Here is a 26,993-nt window from a genome sequence, read left to right as displayed (position 1 = left end):
GATCACCTTTTAAAACCACTTAAAGGGGTTGTAAAGGTACCATTTTCCCCCCTAAATAGCTTCCTTTACCTCAGTGCAGTCCTCCTTCACTTACCTCATCCTTCCATTTTGCTTTTAAATGTCCTTATTTCTTTTGAGAAATCCTCACTTCCTGTTCTTCTGTCTGTAACTACACACCGTAATGCGAGGCTTTCTCCCTGGTGTGGAGAAAGCCTCTTGAGGGGGGAGGGGCGACCAGGAGTGTCAGGACGCCCACTAACACACAGCTCCTTTCTCTATCTGCAAAGTAGAGCGCGTCCTGACACTCCTGCTCGTCCCCTCGTCCCTCAAGAGACTTTCTCCACACCAGGGAGAAAGCCTCCCAATACTGTTACAGTACAGACAGAAGAACAGGAAGTGAGGATTTCTCAGAAGAAGTAAGGACATTTAAAAGCAAAATGGAAGGATGAGGTAAGTGAAGGAGGACTGCACTCAGGTAAAGCAAGCTATTTAGGAAAAAAAATTGTACCTTTACACCCCCTTTAACCTTAGGTGGACGTCATATGACGTCCTCAGTTTGAAGTAGAGATAGCTGGGAAAAAAAATATTTCAGCCAGCGATTCCCTGCAAAGTAAAAGCAATCAAAGTAGCTGTTTAGCCACTTGATTGCTTTTACAGGCGGCAGGGGACACACACCCCACGCCCTCCGCCTCCGGTGCTTCTCCTGGGTCACCAAGCCAGATAATGAATCCGCTGCCGGTGGTTTACCATTTAGCTAACTGTGGACCAGATGGTCCCCGGCCATCTTTTAGAGGCCAGAAGCAACGTCATGATGTCACTTCCGACTCTAGCAGAGGTAACCACTGACGTTTTTTTTTGCTGGGAAGCCTGAGATCAATTTTTTTTTTGATCTCTAAGCTTTTTAGCATAGAGGAGAGATGTGGGGACTTATAGACCTCAGATCTTCTTTCCGTAAAGAGGACCTGTCATGCCCTATTCCTTGTAATATGAATAAAAGTGTCAACATTTTTTTTTTTTTTAAAGGGAAAGTTTAAAAAAAAAAAAAATGTTTTAAAGCGCCTCCATCCCCTCGTGCTCGCACACACAGAAGCGAATGCATATGTAAGTCATGCCTTCATATGTAAACGGTGTTCAAACCACATATGTGAAGTATCGCCGCAAACATTAGAGCGAGAGCAATAATTTGAGCACAAGACCTCCTCTGTGACTCTAAACTGGTAACCTGTAAAGAATAAATAAAGCGTCACCTATGGAGTTTTTTTAAGTACCGAAGTTTGGCGCCATTACATGAGTGTACGCAATTTTAAAGCATGACATGTTCAGTATCTCTTTACTGAGTGTAACATCATTTTTTATATTTAACCCAAAAATGTAGTTAACGTTAGTGTTTTTTTTTTTTTTAATTCATGAAAAAATTGCATTTCAAAAATTGCTGTGCAAATACTGTGTGACATAAAAAAAAATATTGCAACAACCACCATTTTATTCCCTAGGGTCTCTGCTACAACATATATATTAATACAGTTTGGGGGTTCATTTTCTATGTATGTAACACATGTAAAGAATTGACAAGAATTAAGCAATCTGACTGGCAGCATTTTACAGGGCACAGTGGGGACAATTGATGTGGGGACAATTGATGTGGGCACAGTGGGGACAATTGATGTGGGCACAGTGGCGACAATTGATGTGGGCACAGTGGGGACAATTGATGTGGGCACAGTGGGGACAATTGATGTGGGCACAGTGGGGACAATTGATGTGGGCACAGTGGGGGACAATTGATGTGGGCACAGTGGGGACAATTGATGAGGGCACAGTGGCGACAATTGATGTGGGCACAGTGGGGACAATTGATGTGGGCACAGTGGGGACAATTGATGTGGGCACAGTGGGGACAATTGATGTGGGCACAGTGGCGACAATTGATGGCATGGCACAGTGGCTGCGTTTGATGGCACAGTGGTGACAATCGATGGGCACAGTGGTGACAATTGATGGGCACAGTGGTGACAATTGATGTGGGCACAGTGGGGACAATTGATGTGGGCACAGTGGGGGACAATTGATGTGGGCACAGTGGGGGACAATTGATGTGGGCACAGTGGCGACAATTGATGTGGGCACAGTGGGGACAATTGATGTGGGCACAGTGGGGAGAATTGATGTGGGCACAGTGGGGACAATTGATGTGGGCACAGTGGGGACAATTGATGTGGGCACAGTGGCGACAATTGATGGCATGGCACAGTGGCTGCGTTTGATGGCACAGTGGTGACAATCGATGGGCACAGTGGTGACAATTGATGGGCACAGTGGTGACAATTGATGGCACAGTGGCGACAATTGATGGCATGGCACAGTGGCTGCATTTGATGGGCACAGTGGCTGCCTTTGATGGGCACAGTGAGGCTGCAATTGTCTTTTTTTTTTTTTTTCATTTGTTTGCGCCCCCCTAAAAAATGTTGAGCATGAGCTGCCACTGAATAGAGTGTTGTTGGAGATGGGGCACGTGGAAGTAGTTTGTACATTACAGTTATGGTAATAATCAGGGATCCCGCTGTCACTTCTCTCCCTCCCGCTATCCCAGCCTCACCTAACCAGTTCCTGAGCCACGCCCCCAGCCGTCATCTCCTAGGGGACAAGCCCCGCCCCCAGACAGTGCCAGCCGATAGGACCCTGTGTATCTATATCCCCGGGGGTGCTTGTATAGAGCGTGTGACCCATGAACCCGCGCATGCGCTTTAGCCTGCAGCAAGTCACCAATGCTTCCAGCGGTCGCCTCTCTCCCTCCTTCCCTCAGCTCTTTCCCGCACTGAGCCGCTATCCCCACACTCACCAAACCAGCTCTGTAGCCACCTCCCCCCCGCCGCCATCTCCACGGATACTGCCTCCGAGCCCCGCCCACAACTGCAATCCCTGCTGTTTCCCTGTTTGAATCTCTCTTTTAGCCGCCGCTTACTGTTTCCAGGGCAACGGCATGGGCTTCAGCGTCCGCTGTTACCATGCCAACCCAAAGAGCAGGTTTTTTTTGGCCCAAAGCAGGAGATCAGAGAGAAGTAGAAGGCAGAGCAGAGCGGAGCACGGGAGAGCAGCTTGTGGGACACCATGACCAACCAGGAGGGATCTCTCATGAAGCTGGAGGCTGTCATCCAGGTGAGGGGAGAGTGCTGGGAGGTGTGAGAGGGGCTGCCATCTACTATACATGGCAATGATTTACTGAGTCAGGGGGTGCTATGGTGAGCATGTCCTGCAGGATCCTACAAGCGCCTGGATATATGTGTGTACAGATTGCTGAAGTCGCCATTCTCCGCATACAGGTGCAGGTTTCCCTGCGTTCCCACATGTGGCATGTAGGAAAGTCTATTTATCTTAATGGGCTGCTCTTTGCATGAGAAAAACTAAAAAAAAAGTCCCAAAATCGCACTGAAACGCGCGGTGCTGAGGCACCTGATGCGTGCAAAAACACGCGCTTTAGTAGATGCATGAGAGCACCATTAAGAATAAATGGTACCCCCACATGTCTGCTAAAGGGCAGCACATTTCTGGAGGGCATGCACATTCCTGACATGCAGAAGTGTAAGCAGCCCCAACACAAGACGGAAATCGCTGATCAAGAGATGTCAGGTCACACCACTCCGTCGCAGGCAGGTTGTGAGTGAAGCAGGACATCACAACAAGGATGCAATAAATAGAACTGTATTTTAGACCACTTTCAATAAAGTTCTCTGAAAAAAAAAAAAAGTAAACAGTGCATCATGCTGGGATGGGTGAATCAGCACTGTGGCTCCCAGCACACTGCATGTCACTGGTGTGAATTAACCCTAAAGTGCACCTGGTAGCGCTGTGCAAGGTCTGTATATTCTGTCTGAGCCCCTCCCCCTTTAAAAAAAAAATCACCTGAAGGGCATAAAGGGTATCTGTAAGGCCCCTTTCACACAATACGTTTTTTCCCTGCGTTTTAACACTGCAAGAAAAATGTTTCCCGTTAAATTCTTTGGGATTTTTCACTCCACTGTGCTGTGTTGAAATGTGCACGCTGAAAAACGCAACTTCCCTTTGAAATGTATAGAAATCATAGTAAAACTGTGTTAAAAACACACCACGGTTTTTGATTCGCTTGTTGATTTTTCACAGGTGCAGGCAGCCTAAAAACGCACCAGAAACGCACAGGAAACACATATCAAATACAGAAAATCGTGGTAAAAAAAGCATTTGCGTTTTTACTGAAATTTTGCTAGAGAGCAGAGTGAAAGGGCCCTAAGCAAGACAGTTCTATTTTATACCAACCTGACCCCCCATCTTCTAGAGCAGGGGTGTCAAACTCAATTTCTTCGTGGGCTGCATCAGCATTATGATTGCCCTCAAAAGTTTGTATCTGTAAGATTAGATGTCCAGCGCATCCCTTATATTAGATGTCAAGAGCCACCCCACCATCAGCAGTTGAGTCCCCCACTTTCCCTTACATCACAGTGCACCCCCCTTTCATTATGCTGCTGCTGGGAAGAAGCTGGATGCATTGCTTGAAAGCAGAAAGTAAGGTCTGGAGGAGGACCAGTGGAGGACTGGAGCTCTCCTACAGCTGCAGGAGAGGTGCAAGGGCCACATGAATTGGCCTGGAGGGCCGGATTCGGCCCGCGGGCCTTGTGTTTGACACCTGTGATCTAGGGTGACCTCACACTTCTTCCAGCCAGATCCCGAGGAATACACATCAGCAGAAATCTCACCAGAACACACTCATGTAATGGACTAGAGCAGGGGTGTCAAACTCAATTTAATTGCGGGCCACATCAGCATCATGGTTGCCATCAGACGGCCAGTTGGATCTGTAAGACTATATAAATGTATCTAACTCTTTATCATATTTAATAATTACCACTGCCTTTGATTATTACTGGCTTCAGGAATAACGTAACCCCTTCCCACTGCCACCTCCCGGCCTTTAATAGCTTCTAAATGCCAGGAGGTGTAGGCGGGAATTTGGGTCATGTGCCCGATGTGATTGGCTGTCATAGAGGTCACATGATCAGAAAGCTCCCGATCACAAGTATGCATCGAGAGCTTTCCAGTCCCCGCCGGTGACTGTGCTGGGCGACTGTATTGTGCATTAAAGCCCACCCACTAAAAGGCCGCATAAATGCGCCACATCAGCAGCAAGAGGTTAAAGTAATTGTAAATGTTCTTTTTATTTTTTTTTATATTTTTATTGCAGGTTTCAAAGTTAACAGTACATAACAGAGCCTATTGGGCATATCCAGGTTGGATTGCATAGCAAAAAAATAAGTAAATCAATAAAAGAACAGAGACAAAAGCACAATAAAAACAACCTAGCTAATCAAAAATCAAGGTACTCTAAACTATTGAAAAGTTGGTACACTCTAACCGCCTGAGCAGGCTGAAACATTAGGATTTATTTTGGCCACTCTCCCTCCCAAACATCCTACAGAGCTAACTCTGGGATTTCTGAAAATACGCACTCTCCCATATCTTATGTGTCAGGAAAGACTCCCTCTAATGAAGTATAAATGTAGTGTTGTACAACAATGCAAAGATGCTTTTCTTCAGCCAGGACAGGGAAGCAGGTCAGAGTTGATGGGAAGAGGGATGGAGCCAAATACAGGGAAATCTTAGAAGAAAACCTGTTAGGCCTTCGTACACATGACCGAACATGTCCGATGAAAACGGTCCGCGGACCGTTTTCATCTGACATGTCTGCTGGGAGATTTTGGTCTGATGTGTGTACACACCATCAGACCAAAATCCCCGCGGACAGAAAACGCAGTGATGTGGCGGCGACGATGCCGCGGCGACGTGCGCGAACCAGGAAGTCACTTCGACGCATGCACGGGATTTCGGGCCAGCGGACATGTCCGATGAGTCGTACTAACCATCGGACATGTCCGACGGACAGGCTTCCAGCGGACAAGTTTCTTAGCATGCTAAGAAACTTTTGTCCGCTGGAAACCTGTCCGCTCGGCCGGAAAACTGTCCGGTAGGCCCTACACACGGTCGGACATGTCCGCGGAAACTGGTCCGACGGACCAGTTTCAGCGGACATGTTCGGTCGTGTGTACAAGGCCTTAGAGTCTGCAAAAGACTTGAGACTGGGACGGAGGTTCACCTTCCAGCAGGACAACGATCCTAAATATACAGCCAGAGCTACAATGGAATAGTTTTCGATCAAAGCATATTCATGTGTTAGAATGGCCCAGTCAAAGTCCAGACCTAAATCCAATTGAGAATCTGTGGCAAAACTTAAAAATTGATGTTCACAGACACTCTCCACCCAATCTGACAGATCTTATGCTATTTTGCAAAGGAGAATGGGCAAAAATGTCACTCTCTAGATGTGCAAAGCTGGTAGAGACACACCCCAAAAAGACTTGCAGATGTGATTGCAGGGAAAGGTGCTTTTACAAAGTATTGACAAATGCACTCCCCACTTTTCACATATTTATTTGTAAAAAGATTTGAAAACCATTTATCATTTTGCTTCCACTTCACAATTATGTGCCAATTTGTGTTGGTCTATCACATAAAATCCCAATAACCCAGTGGCTAAAAAAATATGTGTCATGGTTTGGTAGAAACAGTGGGGGTTATTTACTAAAGGCAGTTACATAGTTAGTCTGGTTGAAAAAAGACACAAGTTTATCCAGTTCAACCACAAAAAATAAACAAACAAAATAAAAAACACAGTAAAATCCTATACACCCAACTCCATACCCACAGTTGATCCAGAGGAAGGCAAAAAAACCCCAACAGAGCATGAACCAAATTGCAGGGGAAAAAATTCCTTCCTGATCCCCCGAGAGGCAATCGGATTTACCCTGGATCAACTTTACCTACAAATCTTAATACTCAGTTATATTCTGTACATTTAGGAAAGTATCCAGGCCTTTCTTAAAGCAATCATCTGCAGTGATGATGCTCCATGCTTTTGGCCAGTTCCTGTGGGGGCCCCTTTTGTAAGTGTATTTTTTCTGGTGCATGGAGTTGAACCTAATAAACTCTACTTACATTAAATCAAAATTGTCATAAAATCAACCAAATAAAATGTTTGCATAATATGAACCCACCAATGCTGAAATGTTAATATTGCCTCCTGTGTGTTGGCATTCCTCCCCATCATGTCATTTCTGAGTATGTCTTAACCAGGAACAGAAAGCTCACCAATAGGAGCTTCCCTATTTTGCTCTGTGTCAGTTATACTGTAATGCCGCGTACACACGATTGGACATTCCGACAACAAAACCTTGGATTTTTTTCCGACGGAATGTTGGCTCAAACTTGTCTTGCACACACACGGTCACACAAATGTTGTCGGAAATTCCGAACGTCAAGAACACGGTGACGTACAACATGTACGACGAGCCGAGAAAAATGAAGTTCAATTAGCAGTGCAGCTCTTCCGCTTGATTCCGAGCATGCATGGATTTTAGTGCATCGAAATTGGCTACACACGATTGGAATTTCCAACAACTTTTGTTGTCGGAAAATTTGAGAACCAGCTCTCAAACATTTGTTGTTGGAATTTCCGACAGCAAATGTCCGATGGAGCATACACACGGTCGGATTTTCTATGTGTACGTGGCATTAGCGTGAAAATAACAGGGAGGCCAAGTGTAGATTTATCGCAGGCCCTGTAGAATGCATACAGGGCTCTTCCGTATATCAATAAAGTGGTAATCAGTTGTGTTTTATTACTTTATCAGTGCCTTAGTTAAATAAATTGCTTTTATTTGATCATAAATGCATATATTGGCCCAGATTCTTAAAGAAGCGCCTATCTTTAGGCCAGCGTAGCGTATCTCAGATACACTACGCCGCCGTAACTTAGATCGGCAGGTCCCGTATTCAGAAAGGACTTGCGCCCTAAGTTACGGCGGCGTAGTGTAAATGGGCCGCCATAAGCCCGCCTAATTCAAGCTAGGCTGGTAGGGGGCGTGTTGTATGTAAATGATTGGTGACCACACGTAAATGACGCGCTTTACGAACGGCGCATGCGCGCGCATGGTCAGTATCACGTTGAATTTTCAAAGTAAATTACGCCTGCTCAGTGCTTAGTCGACGTGAACGTAACCTACGCCCAGCCCTATTTACGGACAACTTACGCAAACGACGTAAAATACGACGCTGTTCGGACGTTTCCGACGTCCATATCTAACATGACTTACCCCTGCTTTATGAGGGGTAACTTTACGCCGGTCAGACGCCTTACGTAAACTACGTATCTTGATACACCGGGCGCACGTACGTTCGTGAATTGCCGTATCTAGCTCATTTGCAAATTCAACGCGGAAATCAACAGAAGCGCCACCTAGCGGCCAGCGTAAATATGCACCCCAGATACGACGGCGTAGGAGACTTACGCCGCTCGTATCTTGCCCAAATCTATGCGTAACTGATTCTATGAATCAGGCGCATAGATACAACGGCTCGGATTCGGACTTACGACGGCGTACGTGGAGATACGCCGTTGTGAATCCGGGCCATTATCTTCAGCAGATTGATTGATATTTCTACTGCAAGTAAAATCATCTTGGTGTTTGCATTACTTCCATGTATGTCCAGCAGGGGGCAATGTTATACTTCAATTGGTTGTTCTAATTCCTTGTTGGCAATAGATGGCTCCAAGTACTGTACTTTAGTTTACACATATATTGGTACCACTATTATTAGCTTGTTTGACTTTCTGTAGCAGCTTTGTTTAGTCCCTGTAATTTCAATGCTCAATTTGTGTACCTTTCACAGCTTAATCCAGTAAATAAACACCCACTATTCTCACTCAAACAGCAAAAAGACTGTGAGTAAGCAAAATAAAAAAGAAGAAATACAATAAAAACATTCTTAAATATGTCTATTCTCAAATACTTCCAGCTATATAAAAACATACTTAGAGCGTTTAGTTCACATGCTGTATGATTTTTTTATAATTTTTTTTCACCTTTATTGGACTTTGTGTACTTGATTCTCCCTATAGCTGAGAACAACGCTTTATCTTGCTGCAATGGAGTAGTCTACAAAGATTACTGCAATTCTAGCTGTCAATGTAAGTGAAGAGTTTACATTTCCAGTTTAGAGGTTGCATTTGTATTTTAATAATGAAACTCTGGCAGTGATAGATGTTTTATACTTTGCATAAAACATCCTTTTAGCTCTTTCTTTACATTTGATTCATAAAATGCACAATAATTGATTTGCATTGATCTAATACTATGTGGTGAATTTATAACAATGTGTGTAGCAATTCACCCAGTAAATAATGCATGTACAGTGGAACTTCAGATTACGAGCATAATCCGTTCTAGGAGAATTCTTGTAATCTAAAGTACTTGCATATCAAACCGAGTTTCCCCATTGAAGTCAATAGAAACAAAAATAATTTGTTCCGCATTGACTTCAATGGCATGCGATACCGCATGTGGCCAAAGGTGGGGCGTCGGAAAGCCTCGGAAACGCACAGAAAGGCTTGAGGACAGCTCGGCTGACCTTGGAAAGGCTCAGGAACGGACTATTCCTGAGTCTTTCTGTTCAGCTCCGGCACCCCCCACCTCAGGCCAAATGCGGTACTGCACACCGCTTTGGCTTGAATCCTGCTCGTTTTGAGAGACAACGCTCGCAAACCGAGTTAGGATTTTTAAAAATACAGTGCTCTTATTGCGAAACGCTCGTTAACCGCGTTACTCGCAATCCGAGGTTCCACTGTACATTTGTAGGCTGTTTTAGACTTTCACCTGTGCTGATTGAATGTTTTTAAATGATCTAATATGGAAAATACCACACTTGGCCTCTAGATGGAGCTAAGTACCATATGAAAAAAAATGAGCACAGGAAATTGCCTAAATAAAACGTGTTTGTTTTTTTACCCCCACATTCACACAGAGCAAATGTAAATGCATTTTCACTGGTTAAATTGCTATGCAATTTTTTTTTAAATTCACTCCTATTTATCTAGGTTCAGGAGGTAAGCTGGCCATACATTATACAATTTTCTTATTCAATTTCCTTTTTAACTTCAACTATGTAGTGCAAGGGCCTGCCTGATTGGATACAAATTGAAAGTGATTAGGTTTGACCTCATGTGGTTTTGGTAAATGTAGGAAAAGGAAAATTATACAAGACATTGTATAATGTATGGCCAGACTTAGACTGTGTACGTCACAACATCACAAACTTGTATCAGTTGAGAACCTGGGCACTGGGTGTGTTTATTGTAGGGGTCTGAGAGTCAAGAATTGCAATAAAAAAAAAAGTCCTACACGTGTCCTGACCCCAAAACTGAACGTAAGTGGTGATTCAGGATCTTGGCATAACCACCATTTAACTTCAGTTCTGACATAACATATATATTGTTAAGAAAATCCTCCACATACCGTACTCCAACCCAAATTTGTGTCTAACTACTCTTTAACAAAAAAATCGAAAAATAATAAATGCACATTATTTTTTGTTTTGGGAGCATGTAAAGCATTGCACCAGTGATCAGCAGATCGCTGGTTCCATGCAGGAGTCCTGCAGACTTCTCGGTGTATCTGTTTGCTCGTACCTCGTATGGGCAAGCAGATACTCACCGACAGGAAGAATTAATGAACTACCACGGTGTTTAAGAGTACCATGGTAGTTCATTGAGAACTACAAGCCGACAGCCGCAAAGTCTGCCGGGACTTGTAGTCTCCTATTCACAGAGGACTGTGAATGAATGACGTCACTTTCAAAGAGTGACAGCGGGCACCCAGAGAAGATGCATGCCCACCCGCTGTCACTGGGAAGGGAGGGGGAATGGCTGCAGCTGGAGAAACATGTTCCACCCTAAATACAGGCTTTGTCACCCATTTTTAGGTAGTAACACGAAACATAATCACATTCCCCACCCCCACCCCCCCAAACCACAACACACCAGCCCCCCCACCACAGACACACTTACCTTAAAAGAGCAATATGGGATTTGCTTTTTTTGTATATTGTACTTACATAGCTGGATGCAGCATCGGTCCTCCGCCAGCTCTAACACTGAGAACCAAGCGATCAAACACTGCTGATCACTCGGTTCTCACAGCTCTGAGAGCAGAGAGCTGGGGAATGTCAGTTACCGACTGTCTGTTCTGCCCCTAACCCCCCCCCCCGTGCGCTCACTGGGCTGTGGAGGGGATGGGAGAGGCTGAGCTGGGTGCTGGTCCAGGCATGTGGACAGATCCCGAGCCTGGACCGGCTCTGTGACGTCAGACGACAGCTGGTTTCGATCCGATGTCTGCTGAAAACAGGTCACAGGAGTGCAGAATGAACTGCACTCCTGTGATCCACAAGAAAAGTACAGCCAAACGAGCTTTGGCTGTACTTCTCGTTTCATTTAATTAATTTTATTCTCCACCCACATATTATCTATTCACTGATCCATTCACAGGAACCCACTGTGGCAGAGGGACTCAATGCAGCACAATTGTGTTAATATCATCCCATCTATAGTCCACTGCTTCCCTCCTTCGGTCCTATTATGGTAGCTTTGTACCTCCGTACCGACTGGGGGCTGCACTGATCTCAGTTGCAATGTTCTTCAAGTTCCATGCAGAAATGTAATAAGTCCAAATTTTTTTGTTATTGATGTGGGTGCATTTATAAAAATTCTCAAAAAGGTAGGCTGCTCATTTGATTTGTGAAGAGTGGGATAATCAACATGTAGGGTTCTCTATTTCACCCCAGGCTCTGTCACTTCCTAACTGCTCACAAGTGTCAGTGGTTTCAATCTGAAGCCTCATACACACGCACGGTTTTCTCGGCCAGAGTAAACCGTGCGTGTGTACGAGGCTTTGAGGTTTCTCGTCAAGAAAACTGGCCAGAATCTCGACGAGAAAAATAGAGAACCTGCTCTCTATTTTCTCGTCGTGATTCTCGACCCTGCAGAGAAACCAGAGCGTGTGTATACTTACCTGTCTCCATGGAAAACCGTGCATGCTCAAAATGACTTTGACGCATGCGCGGTAGCTTCCAGGGCATAGGTAGGGTGACTCAAGATGGCAGCGACGGCATCGAATGTGACGAGCGCATGCTCGTCGTAGTCGATGACGTCACCGCATTCGTGCCATTCAGAAGAACGGCGGTTCTTATAAATCGTATGTGTGTACACTCGGCCGGCAAGAAAATCTTGCCAGGAATCTCGTCAGGGAAAACAACATTATTTTCCTGACGAGAATCACGGCCGTGTGTACAGGGCTTCTGATGTGTAAACCTGTGTTGGCCTGTGTAGTTGTAGTAAAACTATATACAGCAGGGGGTGTTCTTACTTCAGGACTTGTTTCTTTATAGAGCTATGCTATCACTAGTCCCGTGCACTGTCATGCTGTGTGATAGTTGTTCTGAAATACATGGAGAGAGAATTCTAGTTATATGTCCCCTTTCACATCAGGACTGGCTGGAACGTGTTGAAGGACCACTGGTTGCTTGGTTACCAATGTTACTCCTGGATACCTTGTTTTCCAAACTGGACATCCAGTGTCACCGAATATCGTGCCTGATATGACCAGCCTTCATGTTCTACGTCTCTGAACTCGTCTCGTACTTATTTGCAGTTTTGACTTTGTCCATTTCCTCTCTTCACACTTTCACCCCCTCTGCTCTCCCACTCGTCGTCTCCTTCCTCTCCCCTCCTCCCAGCTCTCTCTCACTCACTCTCTGTATACTGACTCCCTTGTTCCTAGGCTGGCACCTGCCCAGACTGTTAAGGGAAAGAAAACAGTCCAAGAACCTGCCAAATCTTTGAGCTGGGCTCCAGAGCTTGCCTGGAAGGGGTGGGGCGGCCTCCTGAGTCAACAACAGCCACCGACAGGTGCGGAAGCAATTCCGGGCTAGGGTGGGGGCGGCAGTACCCCGAGACTGGGCTGAATGGAAGCAGCAGTCCTGGGCTCCTCTCCTTCCATGTAGCCGCTGCTTGCTCCCTTGGGATGCAGGAAACCAACGTGCTTTCTACAATGTTGTGTACACACTACACAGGATAAGTACACGGTAACACCTGCCGGCAGGGTCATACAGGAATGTTAGTCCTCTGTGTACGGGTTACAGCTGTACAGCATCACCACAGCGGTAATGTCCTGTGGACGCATTCACTGCACCTTGTTTTGCATGGAGAAGGACAATAGATGTGAAGACAGACATCTGTTCACTAAATAGCCATATCCTATTGATTCTTGCTTAAAGGTTTAGTTCACCTTTTCATAATGAATGATAATGTGAGCTTATACCCTTCTCATCTGAACAACCCACCCCCCCCCCCCCCCCCCCAGTCCCTGCTTTTGGTAATGAGCTGTCAGTGCCCATGCAGCCAGCGTGGTACTCCAGGGATTTCAAATTCCCGCTCTTGTATCTCTTCGTTCTGCATCCCTTCTTGGATGGATGCTGGCACTGACCAATCAGAATCGCTCTGATCTGTCCCAGAAGCGCTGCAGAAAGAAGAGTGAGAGGAGGAAGGATTTCAAATGTCTGGAGCACTACATCGGCAGTAGTGATGACAATGCCCACTGCCCACCAGAACAAATAGAGAGAGGGAATCTTTACAGCAGGGATACAGACCGCAATTATCACCTGGTAGAGGTTAAAGGGGTTGTAAACCTTCGTGTTTTTTTACCTACTATGCGTTAAGGTGAAAAAACACCTTGCACTCTCCGGCCCCCTCGAGCCCTCGTTTTACTTACCTGAGCCCCAAATCTCAGTGGGCACGATCCCGTGTTGTTTTCCTCCAGGTCTTGTTGGCTCTTCATTGGTTAGATTGATATCTGCGCAGCCATTGGCTCCCACTGCTGTCAATCAAATGCAATGATGCGTCGCGTAAGGGGGCGGGGCCGAGTCATACACTCGGCGGCTATGGCCTCTGACGGTATCACGCGGGAGCGTGCCCGCAAGGTAACCCCCTCGGGAGAGAGCTTCCAAGAGGGGGTTAGCTCTTGCGGGGAGGAGCCGCGAGAGCCTCCGTGGGACCCCAGAAGAGGATGTTCGGGGTCACTCTGTGCAAAACGAACTGCACAGTGGAGGTAAGTATGACATGTAAACTGAACCTTTACTATCACTTTAATACAGTTTCACATTCTTAAAAAAAATGTACATGTCTACAAGGAGATTACATAAGATTAGTGCAGTAAGACGCTTTACAATGCACAATAAAATAGTTCACTATGTTGTTGGTTTCCACAGGGGAACATGAATACAACGTTCTGTATAATGAATTATAGTATTGTTAAAGTACAGTGAGGAAAATAAGTATTTGAACACCCTGCTATTTTGCAAGTTCTCCCACTTGGAAATCATGGAGGGGTCTGAAATTGTCATCGTAGGTGCATGTCCACTGTGAGAGACATAATCAAAAAAAAAAATTCCAGAAATCACAATTTATGATTTTTAACTATTTATTTGTATGATACAGCTGCAAATAAGTATTTGAACACCTGTCTATCAGCTAGAATTCTGACCCTCAAAGACCTGTTAGTCTGCCTTTAAAATGTCCACCTCCACTCCATTTATTATCCTAAATTAGATGCACCTGTTTGAGGTCATTAGCTGCATAAAGACACCTGTCCACCCCATACAATCAGTAAGAATCGAACTACTAACATGGCCAAGACCAAAGAGCTGTCCAAAGACACTAGAGACAAAATTGTACACCTCCACAAGGCTGGAAAGGGCTACGGGGAAATTGCCAAGCAGCTTGGTGAAAAAAGGTCCACTGTTGGAGCAATCATTAGAAAATGGAAGAAGCTAAACATGACTGTCAATCTCCCTCGGACTGGGGCTCCATGCAAAATCTCACCTCGTGGGGTCTCAATGATCCTAAGAAAGGTGAGAAATCAGCCCAGGACTACACGGGAGGAGCTGGTCAATGACCTGAAAAGAGCTGGGACCACCGTTTCCAAGGTTACTGTTGGTAATACACTAAGACGTCATGGTTTGAAATCATGCATGGCACGGAAGGTTCCCCTGCTTAAACCAGCACATGTCAAGGCCCGTCTTTAGTTTGCCAATGACCATTTGGATGATCCAGAGGAGTCATGGGAGAAAGTCATGTGGTCAGATGAGACCAAAATAGAACTTTTTGGTCATAATTCCACTAACCGTGTTTGGAGGAAGAAGAATGATGAGTACCATCCCAAGAACACCATCCCTACTGTGAAGCATGGGGGTGGTAGCATCATGCTTTGGGGGTGTTTTTCTGCACATGGGACAGGGCGACTGCACTGTATTAAGGAGAGGATGACCGGGGCCATGTATTGCGAGATTTGGGGCAACAACCTCCTTCCCTCAGTTAGAGCTTTGAAGATGGGTCGAGGCTGGGTCTTCCAACATGACAATGACCCAAAGCACACAGCCAGGATAACCAATGAGTGGCTCTGTAAGAAGCATATCAAGGTTCTGGCGTGGCCTAGCCAGTCTCCAGACCTAAACCCAATAGAGAATCTTTGGAGGGAGCTCAAACTCCGTGTTTCTCAGCGACAGCCCAGAAACCTGACTGATCTAGAGAAGATCTGTGTGGAGGAGTGGGCCAAAATCCCTCCTCCAGTGTGTGCAAACCTGGTGAAAAACTACAAGAAACGTTTGACCTCTGTAATTGCAAACAAAGGCTACTGTACCAAATATTAACATTGATTTTCTCAGGTGTTCAAATACTTATTTGCATCTGTATCATACAAATAAATAGTTAAAAAAATCATACATTGTGATTTCTGGATTTGTTTTTTATTATTATGTCTCTCACAGTGGACATGCACCTACGCTAACAATTTCAGACCCCTCCATGATTTCCAAGTAGGAGAACTTGCAAAATAGCAGGGTGTTCAAATACTTATTTTCATCACTGTATAACGTTTTGGAAAGGGTGCAGAGGGATTAGAACCTACGTTAGCTTTTATTGCAGTCTGTGCCCCCATTGAGGAGGTTCACTCTCTCTATTTTTCCTGTTTACCATTACCATTGAAAGTGACAGTAAAAGAAAATTCCAAATTCAAGAAGTATTAGAGGGGAAATCTTCCAATGGGGATACTAGTTCTGGTGACCTGGGGGTCCCCAAGGAATTTCCTTAATTTGCAGGGATTTCCTCTCACTTCCTGTTTGGTTATTGGACAGGAAGTGGAGGAAAGTCTCTGCAATAGGACACACCCTTACTCTATCCAAAATGGGAAAAAAAAGTTTTGCCTATAGTTCTAATTTAATGACTGTGTTAGTAATAAAGGTGTTGAGTGAGAGCTCCAGGGTGGGAGTTTTCATGTAATGCCATTTCTTACCAAATGCACATTGTGGTTCGTTTGTATTCTTGTGTGAATGAAGTTGTGAAATATGAATATGAAGTGTACACATGCTAGCTTTATCAATAAAGCAACAAGTATGTCATTTCCACAAGAGCTACACACATGGTAAAAGGTAGTGTGTGAGTTTTTCAGCACATTTTTTTTTCTGAAAATGCCCCCCCCCCCCCTCGGCTTATACTCAAGTCACTTTTTTGCGCATGATCTCCCAGACTTTGGGGACCCGGTACTGGCTGCTCCCGTTGGACCCCAAACATGTAGGCCCACTCTTCCTCTACCTACGGCCGGGGAGCACCAATTTTTCAAAGCCGGGCACCCCTTCCGTATACTCCCATGTTAAACGGTAATTTCTCTGGTGAGAGAGAGAGAGAGAGAGACTTGTAAAGCGCAACACATACGAACTGAATCGCCTCTGGGCGCTGTATCCATTTCATGGGTAAGGAACCCCTTGACCTCAGAAGAGATGTTTTTTTTTTTTTTTTTTTTTTTCAAAAAGTATTTATTGAATTTTCAAGAAATACAAAACAGGAATGTCAAAGCAGGAGAAACGATGCAAGGTGTTACAAGTAACAAGAGGGGCGCAGCCCTGGTGTGACAATACTTATACGTTAACAGAGACATGTCATTGAGCGGACCAGAGAACAAGGCATTACAATGATCAATAGGCATGTATTAGTTACAGTAGAGGCGAGATCCTCGTCCACAGCCCCCAAGAACAGGGGGGGGGATGCAGAGGAGGACACTGTCCCCACATTGGTATGAACTGGTGGGATCTATGCAAAATAGATACGTGACCAGGGTGAACTTGAAGGATGGTCCTTGAAATACAAACAGCTATAAGTAACAGTGCATCGTTGTAACATAACAAAGGGAGCTAAGGCAGGAGGAGGGGGTGATGGAGGGAAGGGGGGGGGAGGAGGCACCGAGATAAGAGCAGTGTCCAGGTGACCAGAAGATAGGGGGGGGGAGAGGTGACATCCAGGCCGAAGTCAACAGTGCAGTCCCAATCAGCTGGGAGCAGTGGAAAGTGCAGGAGATGGGGTATCCTCGCCTGAGGCCACAGGTGGAGGAGACGTAAAGTACGAGAAAGAGTAGTGATCAAAGGAGTTGTAGTCCTCTTGAGAGAGTGATGCGGACATAAAAGGTTTCCAAGTTGCGAGAAAGCGGGACTTTGTCGTAGCACGTTTGAAATCCGTTGTGACTCGTTCCTTGTAGAGGAGGTGGAGGAGATCTCGTGTAATCATGGTGATGGAGGGGGGTTGAGGAGAGATCCAGTTTCTCAGGATAGCCCTACGTGCGACCAGGAAGCATAGTAGTGGCCAGTTCTTGGGCACCTGTGAGGGGGGCGGAAGAGCATTGGAAGGGGGGGCAGCCCCTTGAGATCTTTGGAGTAGCAGGGGATCCCAGTAACCAAATATGAGGAGGAAAGGGTCCTTGGGTAACTTCAGTAGGGTGATTTGAAAGACATAGGCCAGGACTTGGTCCCAGAATGTTGAAATAAATGAACACGACCAGAACCGGTGCGTCAGAGACGGTTTCGGGTGTTGGCACATGGGGCAGGAAGCGACATTCGTGTCCTGTGATGAGCGTAGAAAAGGGATGTGAGCCCGGTGGATTATCTTTAACTGGGTTTCCTTCCAAATTTCGTTCGGGGTTATCTGTTGGACTTTGTTAAAGCCATGCAGTAGTTTGGGTATCAGATTCTCGTCAGGAAAGTCCTTGCCCCAGTTTGCAGCGGATGAGGAGAAGAGATGGGTTTTAATCTTTCTCCTGAAGGCCAAGTGGTCCGACTCCAGTCGGATGGTGGTTGGTAGTGCATTCCACAGGCGAGGTCCCTGGACTGCAAATCTTCGATCTCCTTTGGACTTGTATCTGGCCTTGGGTATCTGGAGGAGGTTTTGATTGGTGGATCGCAGAATGCGATTGGGGTTATGGGCTTTTATTTTTTCGCATAGATATTGGGGGGCGTTGCCTTGAATACACTTATGTATTAGGCAGAGTGCCTTGAAAGTGATTCTGTCTTTTACTGGCAACCAATGAAGGGATCTCAGTGAAGGTGAGATTGATTCCCATGGTTTTTTCCCAGTCACTAGTCGAGCGGCCGTATTTTGAACGACTTGCAGACGAGTGATTTGGTATTTGGGGAGTCTTAGATAGAGGGCATTTGCGTAGTCGAGTCTGGAATTGATGATTGTTCCCACCACGACTGCAATGTCCTCTTTCGGGTTAAAGGGCGTGAGTCTGCGTAGTAGGCGCAGCAGATGGTGGGATCCGCTGACTACTGACCCTATTTGTGCATCAATTGTCATGTAGTTATCGAAAATGACTCCGAGACTTTTCCTAAACTAAACTAAGTCCTAAACTAAATGGTCAACGCTGATGAGATTTGAAGATATGGGCCACCAGAAAGGAAACTATACATACTATTATTATTGGCTTTGGCCAATTATGGCTCTCCATTTTTTGCGCGCTGTGATTAGTCAAGGATGCGGGTCATAGTGCATGCTTGGCCAATCATCAGCGCGCAATTCCGCAGTGAATTATGGGTCGTGGCGCGTGACTCGAATTTGGCGCGAACGACCCGTTTTGTTCGTAATTCGAAGAACGATCGAACATACGATGTTCGAGTCAAACATACGTTCGACTCGAACAGGAAGCTCATCCCTAGTCTACAACCATATTCATAAGATTGTTGTCTGATCCAATGGAAAATGGATGTAGTCTTATGTTTATGGGCTGCTTTAGCACTGTGTGCTCTGGACTACTGCCCACATCACCCCTCGTATAATTCTATATTGTTAAAGTATATGTATACATACAATTGCAATGTGATTGTCTTGTCAGGAATTATTCAGATATTTACATAAGTGTTTAGTAACTGTAGCACTACCCCCGAAGGAGCTGCTGGTTTAGATTTGGGCCTGCCGTTACCCTATTGTTCCGTGCGTCTGTCTCAGAGGGTTCTCCTTGAAGAAGTGGTTAAAGGAAGAAATGTCTGCACCAAACACCCTGGGCCTGATCCACAAAAGAATTACGCTGGCATATCTATTGATACGCCGCATAATTTCAAATTTCCCGCGTCGTATCTTTGTTTTGTATCTACAAAACAAGATACGACTGCATCTGGGCTCGATCCGACTGGCGTACGTCTTAGTACGCCGTCGGATCGTAGGTGCATTTTTCCGCCGGCCGATAGGTGGCGTTTCCATCGAATTCCGCGTCGAGTATGCAAATTAGCTAGTTACGGCGATCCACGAACGTACGTCCGGCCGGCGCATTTTTTTACGTCGTTTGCGTTCGGCTTTTTCAGGCGTATAGTTACCCCTGCTACTATGAGGCGTACTCAATGTTAAGTATGGCCATCGTTCCCGCGTAGCCGTTTGAATTTTTTACGTCGTTTGCGTAAGTCGTTCGCGAATAGGGATTTGCGTAGAATGACGTCACCGTCGTAAACATTGGCTTGTTCCGGTTTAATTTCGAGCATGCGCACTGGGATACCCCCACGGACGGCGCATGCGCCATTCAAAAAAAACTTTGTTTACGTCGGGTCACAACGTATTTACATAAAATACGCCCCCATCACATCGATTTGAATTGCGCGCCCTTACGCCGCCAAAGATACACTACGCCGCCGTAACTTACGGTGCGCATTCTTTAAGGATTAAAAAAAAAAAGTAAGTTACGGCAGCGTAGTGTATCTTGGATACGCTACGCCCGACGCAAATATGCGCCGATGTACATGGATCTGCCCCCAAGTCTCTATTTCTCCCCCTGCAGAGAGGGTTTTTATTAAAGACAACTTCAGAAAAGAGGGATGGAGGTTTAGGGGAGATTTAGGCATCTGACTGGCAAACCACAGATACTCTTTCTAGGTCCAGAGGAACAGTCGTTTCCACGCTCGACTCAGCGACCACCTAGGCCCACTCTCACTGGTCTAGCAGCCGGGGGGAAGCTTGATCAAAGGATAGTCTCTGCCACAGACTAGGTGAAGGTAGAACTCGGTTCACAGTGCCAGGATCTTTCAGCCGTTTCGGCAGCACTGTAAGATAAACTTTGAGATCCGGACTTATCCTCCAATTGAGTCCTCAATTGCTCAGTCCCTTCCAGCAGGTAAGGTGACACAGGATCATCCCTGGATCAGTAGGCCCCAGCGGCTCTTGGGCTTAGTGCCAGGATCTTTCAGGCGTTCCGGCAGCACTGTAAGATAAACTTTGAGATCCGGACATATCCTCCAATTGAGTCCTCAATTGCTCGGTCCCTTTCATCAGGCAAGGTGACACAGGATCATCCCTGGATCAGTAGGCCCCAGCGGCTCCTGGGCCTACATCTCAGTTGCGAGGCCTCAGGCCTACGTGGCCCCGAGGCGGTAACTGCCAATACATCCATGAGGCCAGGAGGGCCCTCAGGGTGGGATCGGAAGACGAACCCTACAAAATGGTGTCTGCCCCTTAAGTACCTTCTCCCAGAATGCACAGCGGGTTGACCATGCCCTCTGGGCCGCTTCTGGGAATGAGATACCCAATGCATCCAGCCTGTTGCCTTTCCAACTCTGACCAGCGGCGACAGCGACACCCACCGTGCAACCAGCTAAACTGGAACAGAGCCATGAATTTGAACGAAATCTCTCTGGGCCAAACTACTGCCCAGACAACTATAATTTCAACTTATATCGCCCACTCATTGGGAGCAGGACTCTACATAACAATGAATCAAAAAATGTCTATTACCTTCTTTTTCTAAAACTTTGTTAAATGTTTGTTTCAGCGCCTGGAGAACACAGTACTCAATCCAGACAGTGCAGATGAAGACCGAATCTTGAGTGTTCGCAGTGGAGAAGGGGAGCGAGACACACTTACTCCTGTCCCAGCGCGCATTCGCGAGATCATCACCCAGAATCTGAGTGACGACTCTCCATATAGTAAGTCCATTTTATCACTTTTGCTTCTGATATCTGTTACCTGACCAAAAGGTTGGTTTTTCTGATACATTTTACACTGTATGCAAAACATTATATCTTGCTAATTTCATTACTGTATACTTTTTATGGTTTTATTTTTCTGTAATATTTTCCACTTATTCTTCTCTTGCCTTCCGTGGATGCAGATTCCCTATACTTTCATCAGCTGTAAGTAACAACTATTTGATTCTTTAACAAGTTAAAGGGGTTGTAAAGGTTGGTCTTTTAATTTTCTAAATAGGTTCCTTTAAGCTAGTGCATTGTTGGTTCACTTACCCTTTCCTTCAATGTTCCCTTCTAAATGTTTTTTTCTTTGTTTTCTTTGTCTGAATTTCTCACTTCCTGTTCCTCCTCAGTAAGCTGTTCAGTAAGCTGTTCTGGCTGACTTTCCACAGCTCGGATGATGGTGGAAAGCTTACTGAGGAGAAACAGGGAGTGAGAAATTCAGACAAAGTATTTAGAACATTTAGAAGGGAAATTGAAGGAAAAGATAAGTGAATCAACCTATTTAGAAAATAAAAAACTAACATTTACAACCCCTTTAAGCAATAACATGGATGTACCCATCTGATATGTATTAAGGGGAATGTAAAAGCATACCTTTTTCATAAAATTTTAGATTAGAATATGGAAGGGTTTGAACCTCTTTTATCTGTGTCCCTGCTGGGGAGCCCCCCCCCCCCCCCCCCATCTATTTGTCCTAATGACAACTGTCACAAAGATAGAGAATGAGGGGAAACCAAACATTTTGAGTTGTCACCAGAGCAGTAGGTGAGGCCAAATCATTCAGTGGGAAATGTTCTGGAGAGATTTCCCCCCAACATTGCCAGGTAATATTAAGATAATGATTCTAGATACAGAAGATGTACATGGACTGAGGTCAACTTATGCCCCGTACACATGATCGGTTTTCCTGTTGGAAAAAGTCTGATGAGAGCTTTTGGTCGGGAATCCCGACCGTTTATACACTCCATCAGACTTTTTCCAACGGAAAAACTGCTGGAAAAAGATAGAGAGCAGGATCTCTTTTTTTCTTGTCAGGAAAAAAACTGATCGGAGTTTCCGATCGTGTGCACAAATCCCAACGTGCAAAATTCCTACGCATGCTCAGAAACAATTCTACGCATGCTCAGAAGCATTAAACTTAATTTTCTTGGCTCGTCGTAGTCTTTTACGTCACAGCGTTCTTGGCGGTCAAAAGTTCACCAAACTTTTGTGTGACCGTGTGTATGTAAGGCAGGCTTGGGAGGAATTCCGTCGGAAACACCATCCAACTTTTTTCCGATGGGAAAAACCAATCGTGTGTACGGGGCATTAGAGAAAAATAAATGATTTATTCACTGAAAAAAAACATTTTTATTGTAGGGTGTGTGTAACAAAGAGCTTTTTTAAATATGTGAATGTTCACCTAAAATATGTTTGTGCATAAAAATAGAAAAAATAGTCACCTCAAAGGGGTCTAGACTCCTCAGTACTGGCCCTTACTCATACTTTAGGGAACAGAAAATGAAGAAGAAACAACTATTTGTTCTAAATGACATTTTTGTGGTAAAAATGTAATCTTAATTTTGCAAAGAATTTGGGGAAAATATTCAAGCGTGAAAAAACTGATCATGCCTCTTACTAAATACCTTGGAATGTCTACTTTCCAAAAAGGGGTAATTTTGGGGGGTATTTGTACTTTCCTACTTGCTAGTGTCTCAAGAAATGAGATCCGTCAGTACATCAGGTGTGATCAATTTTTAGTGATTGGCACCATAGCTTGTAGACTCTATAACTTTCACAAAGACCAAATAATATACACTTATTTGGGTTATCTTTACCAAAGATATGTAGCAGCATACATTTTGGACAAATTGTATGAAGAAAAACTACTAAATTGCTAAATTTTATAACAGAAACTAGGAAAAATGCATTTTCTAACAGAATTTGGTCTTATTTTATTTTTAGAGCAAAAAATAAAAAACCCAGTGGTGATTAAATACGCCATGAGAAAGCTCTCTGTATGAAAAAAAAATAATATGGGTACAGTGTTGAATGACTGAGTAATTGTCATTCAAAGTGTGACAGCACTGAAAGCTGAACAATGGCCTGGTTAGGAAGGGGGTTTAAGTGAAGTGCCCAGTGGGCAAGTGGTTAAAAGAGGTATGGGCTGTAGAGAGAGAGATCATTTTGCCCCTGAACAAATCATTGGTAAGACCTCATCTGGAATTTAGTTCAGTTTTGAGCTCCAGTTCACAAAAAGGATATTGGGGAACTGGAGAAAGTGAAGAGAAGGTCAACCAAACTGATAAAAGGCATGTATGGACTCAGATATGAGGAAAGATTATCTGAACTGAGTTTATTCTCTCTTGAGAAGAGGAGATGATATTATCAACATATATAAATACAAACAGTAAGTGGTGAATTTGGTGTAGAGTTATTCACAGAGGACAAGGGGGCACTCTTTCTGTCTGGAGAAAAAGAGATTTGTAGCCAGATTCAGATAGACTGGCTTACTTTTGAGGCGGCGTAGCGTATCGCATATATGCTACATCGCCGTAAGTGAGAGAGGCAAGTGCTGTATTCACAAAACACTTGCCTCCTAAGTTACGGCTGCGTAGCGTTAATGGGCCTACGTAAGCGCGCCTAATTCAAATGAGGATGAGGGGGGCGTGTTTTATGTAAATGACTCGTGACCCGACGTGATTGACGTTTTTTACGAACGTCGCATGCTCCGTCTGTGGACATTTCCCAGTGTGTACGCCGCAAGGACGTATTGGTTTAGACGTGAACGTAAATGACGTCCAGCCCCATTCACGGACGACTTACGCAAACAACGTAAACTTTTCAAATTTCGACGCGGGAACGACGGCCATACTTAACATTGACTAGGCCAACTATTTGTTCGACTAACTTTAGCCGGGAATCGCCTTACATAAACGGCGTATCTTTACTGCGACGGGCAAGCGTACGTTTGTGAATCGGCGTATCTAGTTATTTGCATATTCTACGCCGAACTCAACGGAAGCGCCACCTAGCGGCCAGCGGAAATATTGCACCCTAAGATACGACGGCGCAGGCCGTCGTATCTTAGCTAGGTTTAAGTGTATCTCAGTTTGAGCATACACTTAAACTTACGACGGCTTAGATTCCGAGTTACGACGGCGTATCTACTGATACGCCGGCGTAACTCTTTGTGAATCTGGCTATTAATCTCCAAATATGGAAAGGCTTCTTCACAGTAAGAGCTGTGAAAATATAGAATAGACTCCCTCAAGAGCTGGTTCTGGCCAAATCCAAATCCACTTCACTTTTGTACCTCGTACAGTGACCTTTGGTATGCGTCTGCATACCTCCGCGTGGTTAAGGCTTATTTGTGATTATGTATTCTATACTTCTTGGAAGCAAGACTGATGATCTCACTCTGTTACTTAAGCGCTAGGTGATAACCTACTGCGTGCCCTGGCTTGAGGTTTACTTACTATATTTTTATTCAAATATTGGTGTGATGGAACCTTTTGCACTTTGGCATGTTTGAATGTCCTGTATTTCTTTTTTTTGTACGTTGGAAAACTAATAACAATAAAAATTGTTAATCCCCCCCAAAAAAAAAAAAATGTTTCCATTCCTGTTAATTGTTCTGTTTCTTTAGGTTTCCCAGACATATCAACTGACAAAAGTCTAAAGGAGGAGAACAGATCTCTGCAAGATGAGTTGCTTCGCTTGAAAGACCTGATGGCACTGACCCGTTCTGAGCGTGATGACCTCACTATCAAGAACCATGCACTCAACGAGAAGGTAACCAGGATTAGAACATTTAGGGAGACAAAGACCTAGACTAGGACAAGGAATATCACTTGGCCTTGCAATCTGTCTGCGCCATCAGCGGGGGAACGCTAATGATTCAGAATGGTAGTGAAAATGTTACCAGCTAGATGACGTCACAAATGCCTAGTTTTGATTATAATCACTACATATCCCTTTTTTTATTTTACTGTCACATGGTTGCATTAGATTTAATTGCCATGCGCATGGGTACACCAGGAGGGAATGTCAGAGTCACTAAAGTCACAAGGTCCTTTGCACTGTCGTCCTGTGAGTTTGTTATACTGAAATGCTGACATATAAGGCCGCATACAAGCGGTCGGTCCAAACCGATGAAAACGGACTGAAGGACCTTTTCATCGGTCCAAACCGATCGTGTGTGGGCCCCATCGGTCAGTTATCCTTTGGTCAAAAATTTTAGAACTTGCTTTAAAATTGAACCGATGGATGCCTAACCGATAGGTCAAAACCGATGGTTAGTATGCAAAAGCATCGCTTAAAAACCCGTGCATGCTCAGAATCAAGTCGACGCATGCTTGGAAGCATTGAACTTAATTTTTCTTTGCACGTCAATGTGTTTTACGTCACCGCGTTGGACTCGATCGTTTTTTTAACTGATGGTGTGTAGGCATATCAGACCATCAGTCCGCTTCATCGGTTAACCAATGAGAACGGTCCTTCAGTCCGTTCTCACCGGATGGACTGATCGTGTGTACAGGGCTTTAGTGGCTCCTTCGGACCGTTCTTATCGGATGGACCGACCGCGTGTACGCGGCCTGACAGGGCTTGCATGCCTCTGAGCAGGGCTACAGTCTATTTTCATTAGAATCTTGGCTGTGCGCCTTCATTTTACACTCTTACAGGAATAGAGTTGTGAATGAACCTAGGAAACCCCTGACCTGCATTTCGCAGGCTCAAATTCATGGGCAGTCAAGAAAAAGCAAGCAGGGAGGGCCTCCAGGTGGACGTGATGAATGTCGGGGTGAAAATTAGAGGTGTTTAGCAGTTTGGAGTGACTTTATAGTGTTAATGTTTGACTGGAGCAAAAATGAACACTAGTACAGTAATACCTTACCTGCATTTGTATATATTTAGTACAGTTTACAGCAATAACTAAGTTCCTTTCACAGTGCCATCTGCATGTCGTACTCATCTTGACTCCAGCAGAGGCTAAAATTTCTGTTTGTATGCTGTGTCAGGCTTTGGCAGCCTACTACAAGCCAACAAACACAGTGACAGCAGGGTCCTTGACTGCCTTGTGACCTTGTCCCTGAGAGCAGAACTTGCATCATTACCTCCAGCTGCATCCCTCCGCTCCCCCCACAGGGCCACATTCCCACCTTCCCGAGCAGAATTAACGCTCTCTCATAACAGCACTAAATAAACTGTCTGGCTGTTAACAACCCAGTGGGAGCATTGCCCTCCCCACAAGCACTTTCCCAGGGACGTGTGATCTCCGCCTCCTATCCCCCCCCCCCCCCCCCCACAGATCCCTTCTAGCTGCACAAGAGACGTCAAACTTTCACACTTTCAAAAAGAAATGCTTCTATAGTGACACATTTTATTGGACAACATAAATATTTCTCCACGGATTTTGTTCAGCACAAATGTTTTATATCAGATTGAGAGCTGTCAAGTTAATAATTATTTCCAAACTGTTTTAGTGCCATTTAGCCACAAATTGAACCCCTCAACAATGTTGCTGTATCCTCTGGCACAAATAGATCAGTGTATATGGCCTGTTTTAAAGGGCATATGTTTTGAAGGACACTTTTAGCTGCAAATTGGCTCTGTGGTTTTAGGGCGTATGCTTTGAAAAAACGTAAAACCAACTATAAAGATCACCCCGTCTGTACCTGAGCTGTAAAACTGTGGCAGCATCATGCTAATGGCGCCAGTCAGCTGCTGGCTAAATATCAAAATTGGCTTAACTGGATCAAAACGTA

General features: G+C 44.9%; 1 protein-coding gene across 2 annotated transcripts in view; it reads left to right on the top strand.

Annotated features, from left to right (window-relative positions):
• The first annotated feature begins 2,793 nt into the window (after positions 1-2,793).
• The window catches only part of LOC120936507 (rootletin-like), a 167,164-nt gene continuing 142,964 nt past the window's right edge, over positions 2,794-26,993 (top strand). Inside the window, exons 1-3 of one of the 2 annotated variants that reach the window (XM_040348921.1) lie at positions 2,794-3,156; positions 21,048-21,201; positions 24,875-25,020. In XM_040348921.1, the coding sequence (XP_040204855.1) occupies positions 3,109-3,156; positions 21,048-21,201; positions 24,875-25,020 (348 nt within the window). In that variant the 5' untranslated portion in view covers positions 2,794-3,108. The remainder of the gene's footprint in view (positions 3,157-21,047; positions 21,202-24,874; positions 25,021-26,993) is intronic. The other variant, XM_040348920.1, reaches the window with a different exon arrangement.

Source organism: Rana temporaria, chromosome 4 (assembly GCF_905171775.1).
Source record: "Rana temporaria chromosome 4, aRanTem1.1, whole genome shotgun sequence".
NCBI lineage: Eukaryota > Metazoa > Chordata > Amphibia > Anura > Ranidae > Rana > Rana temporaria.
Note: the sequence above shows the minus strand (reverse complement) of the source record. Positions and strands in the feature narration are given on the sequence as shown.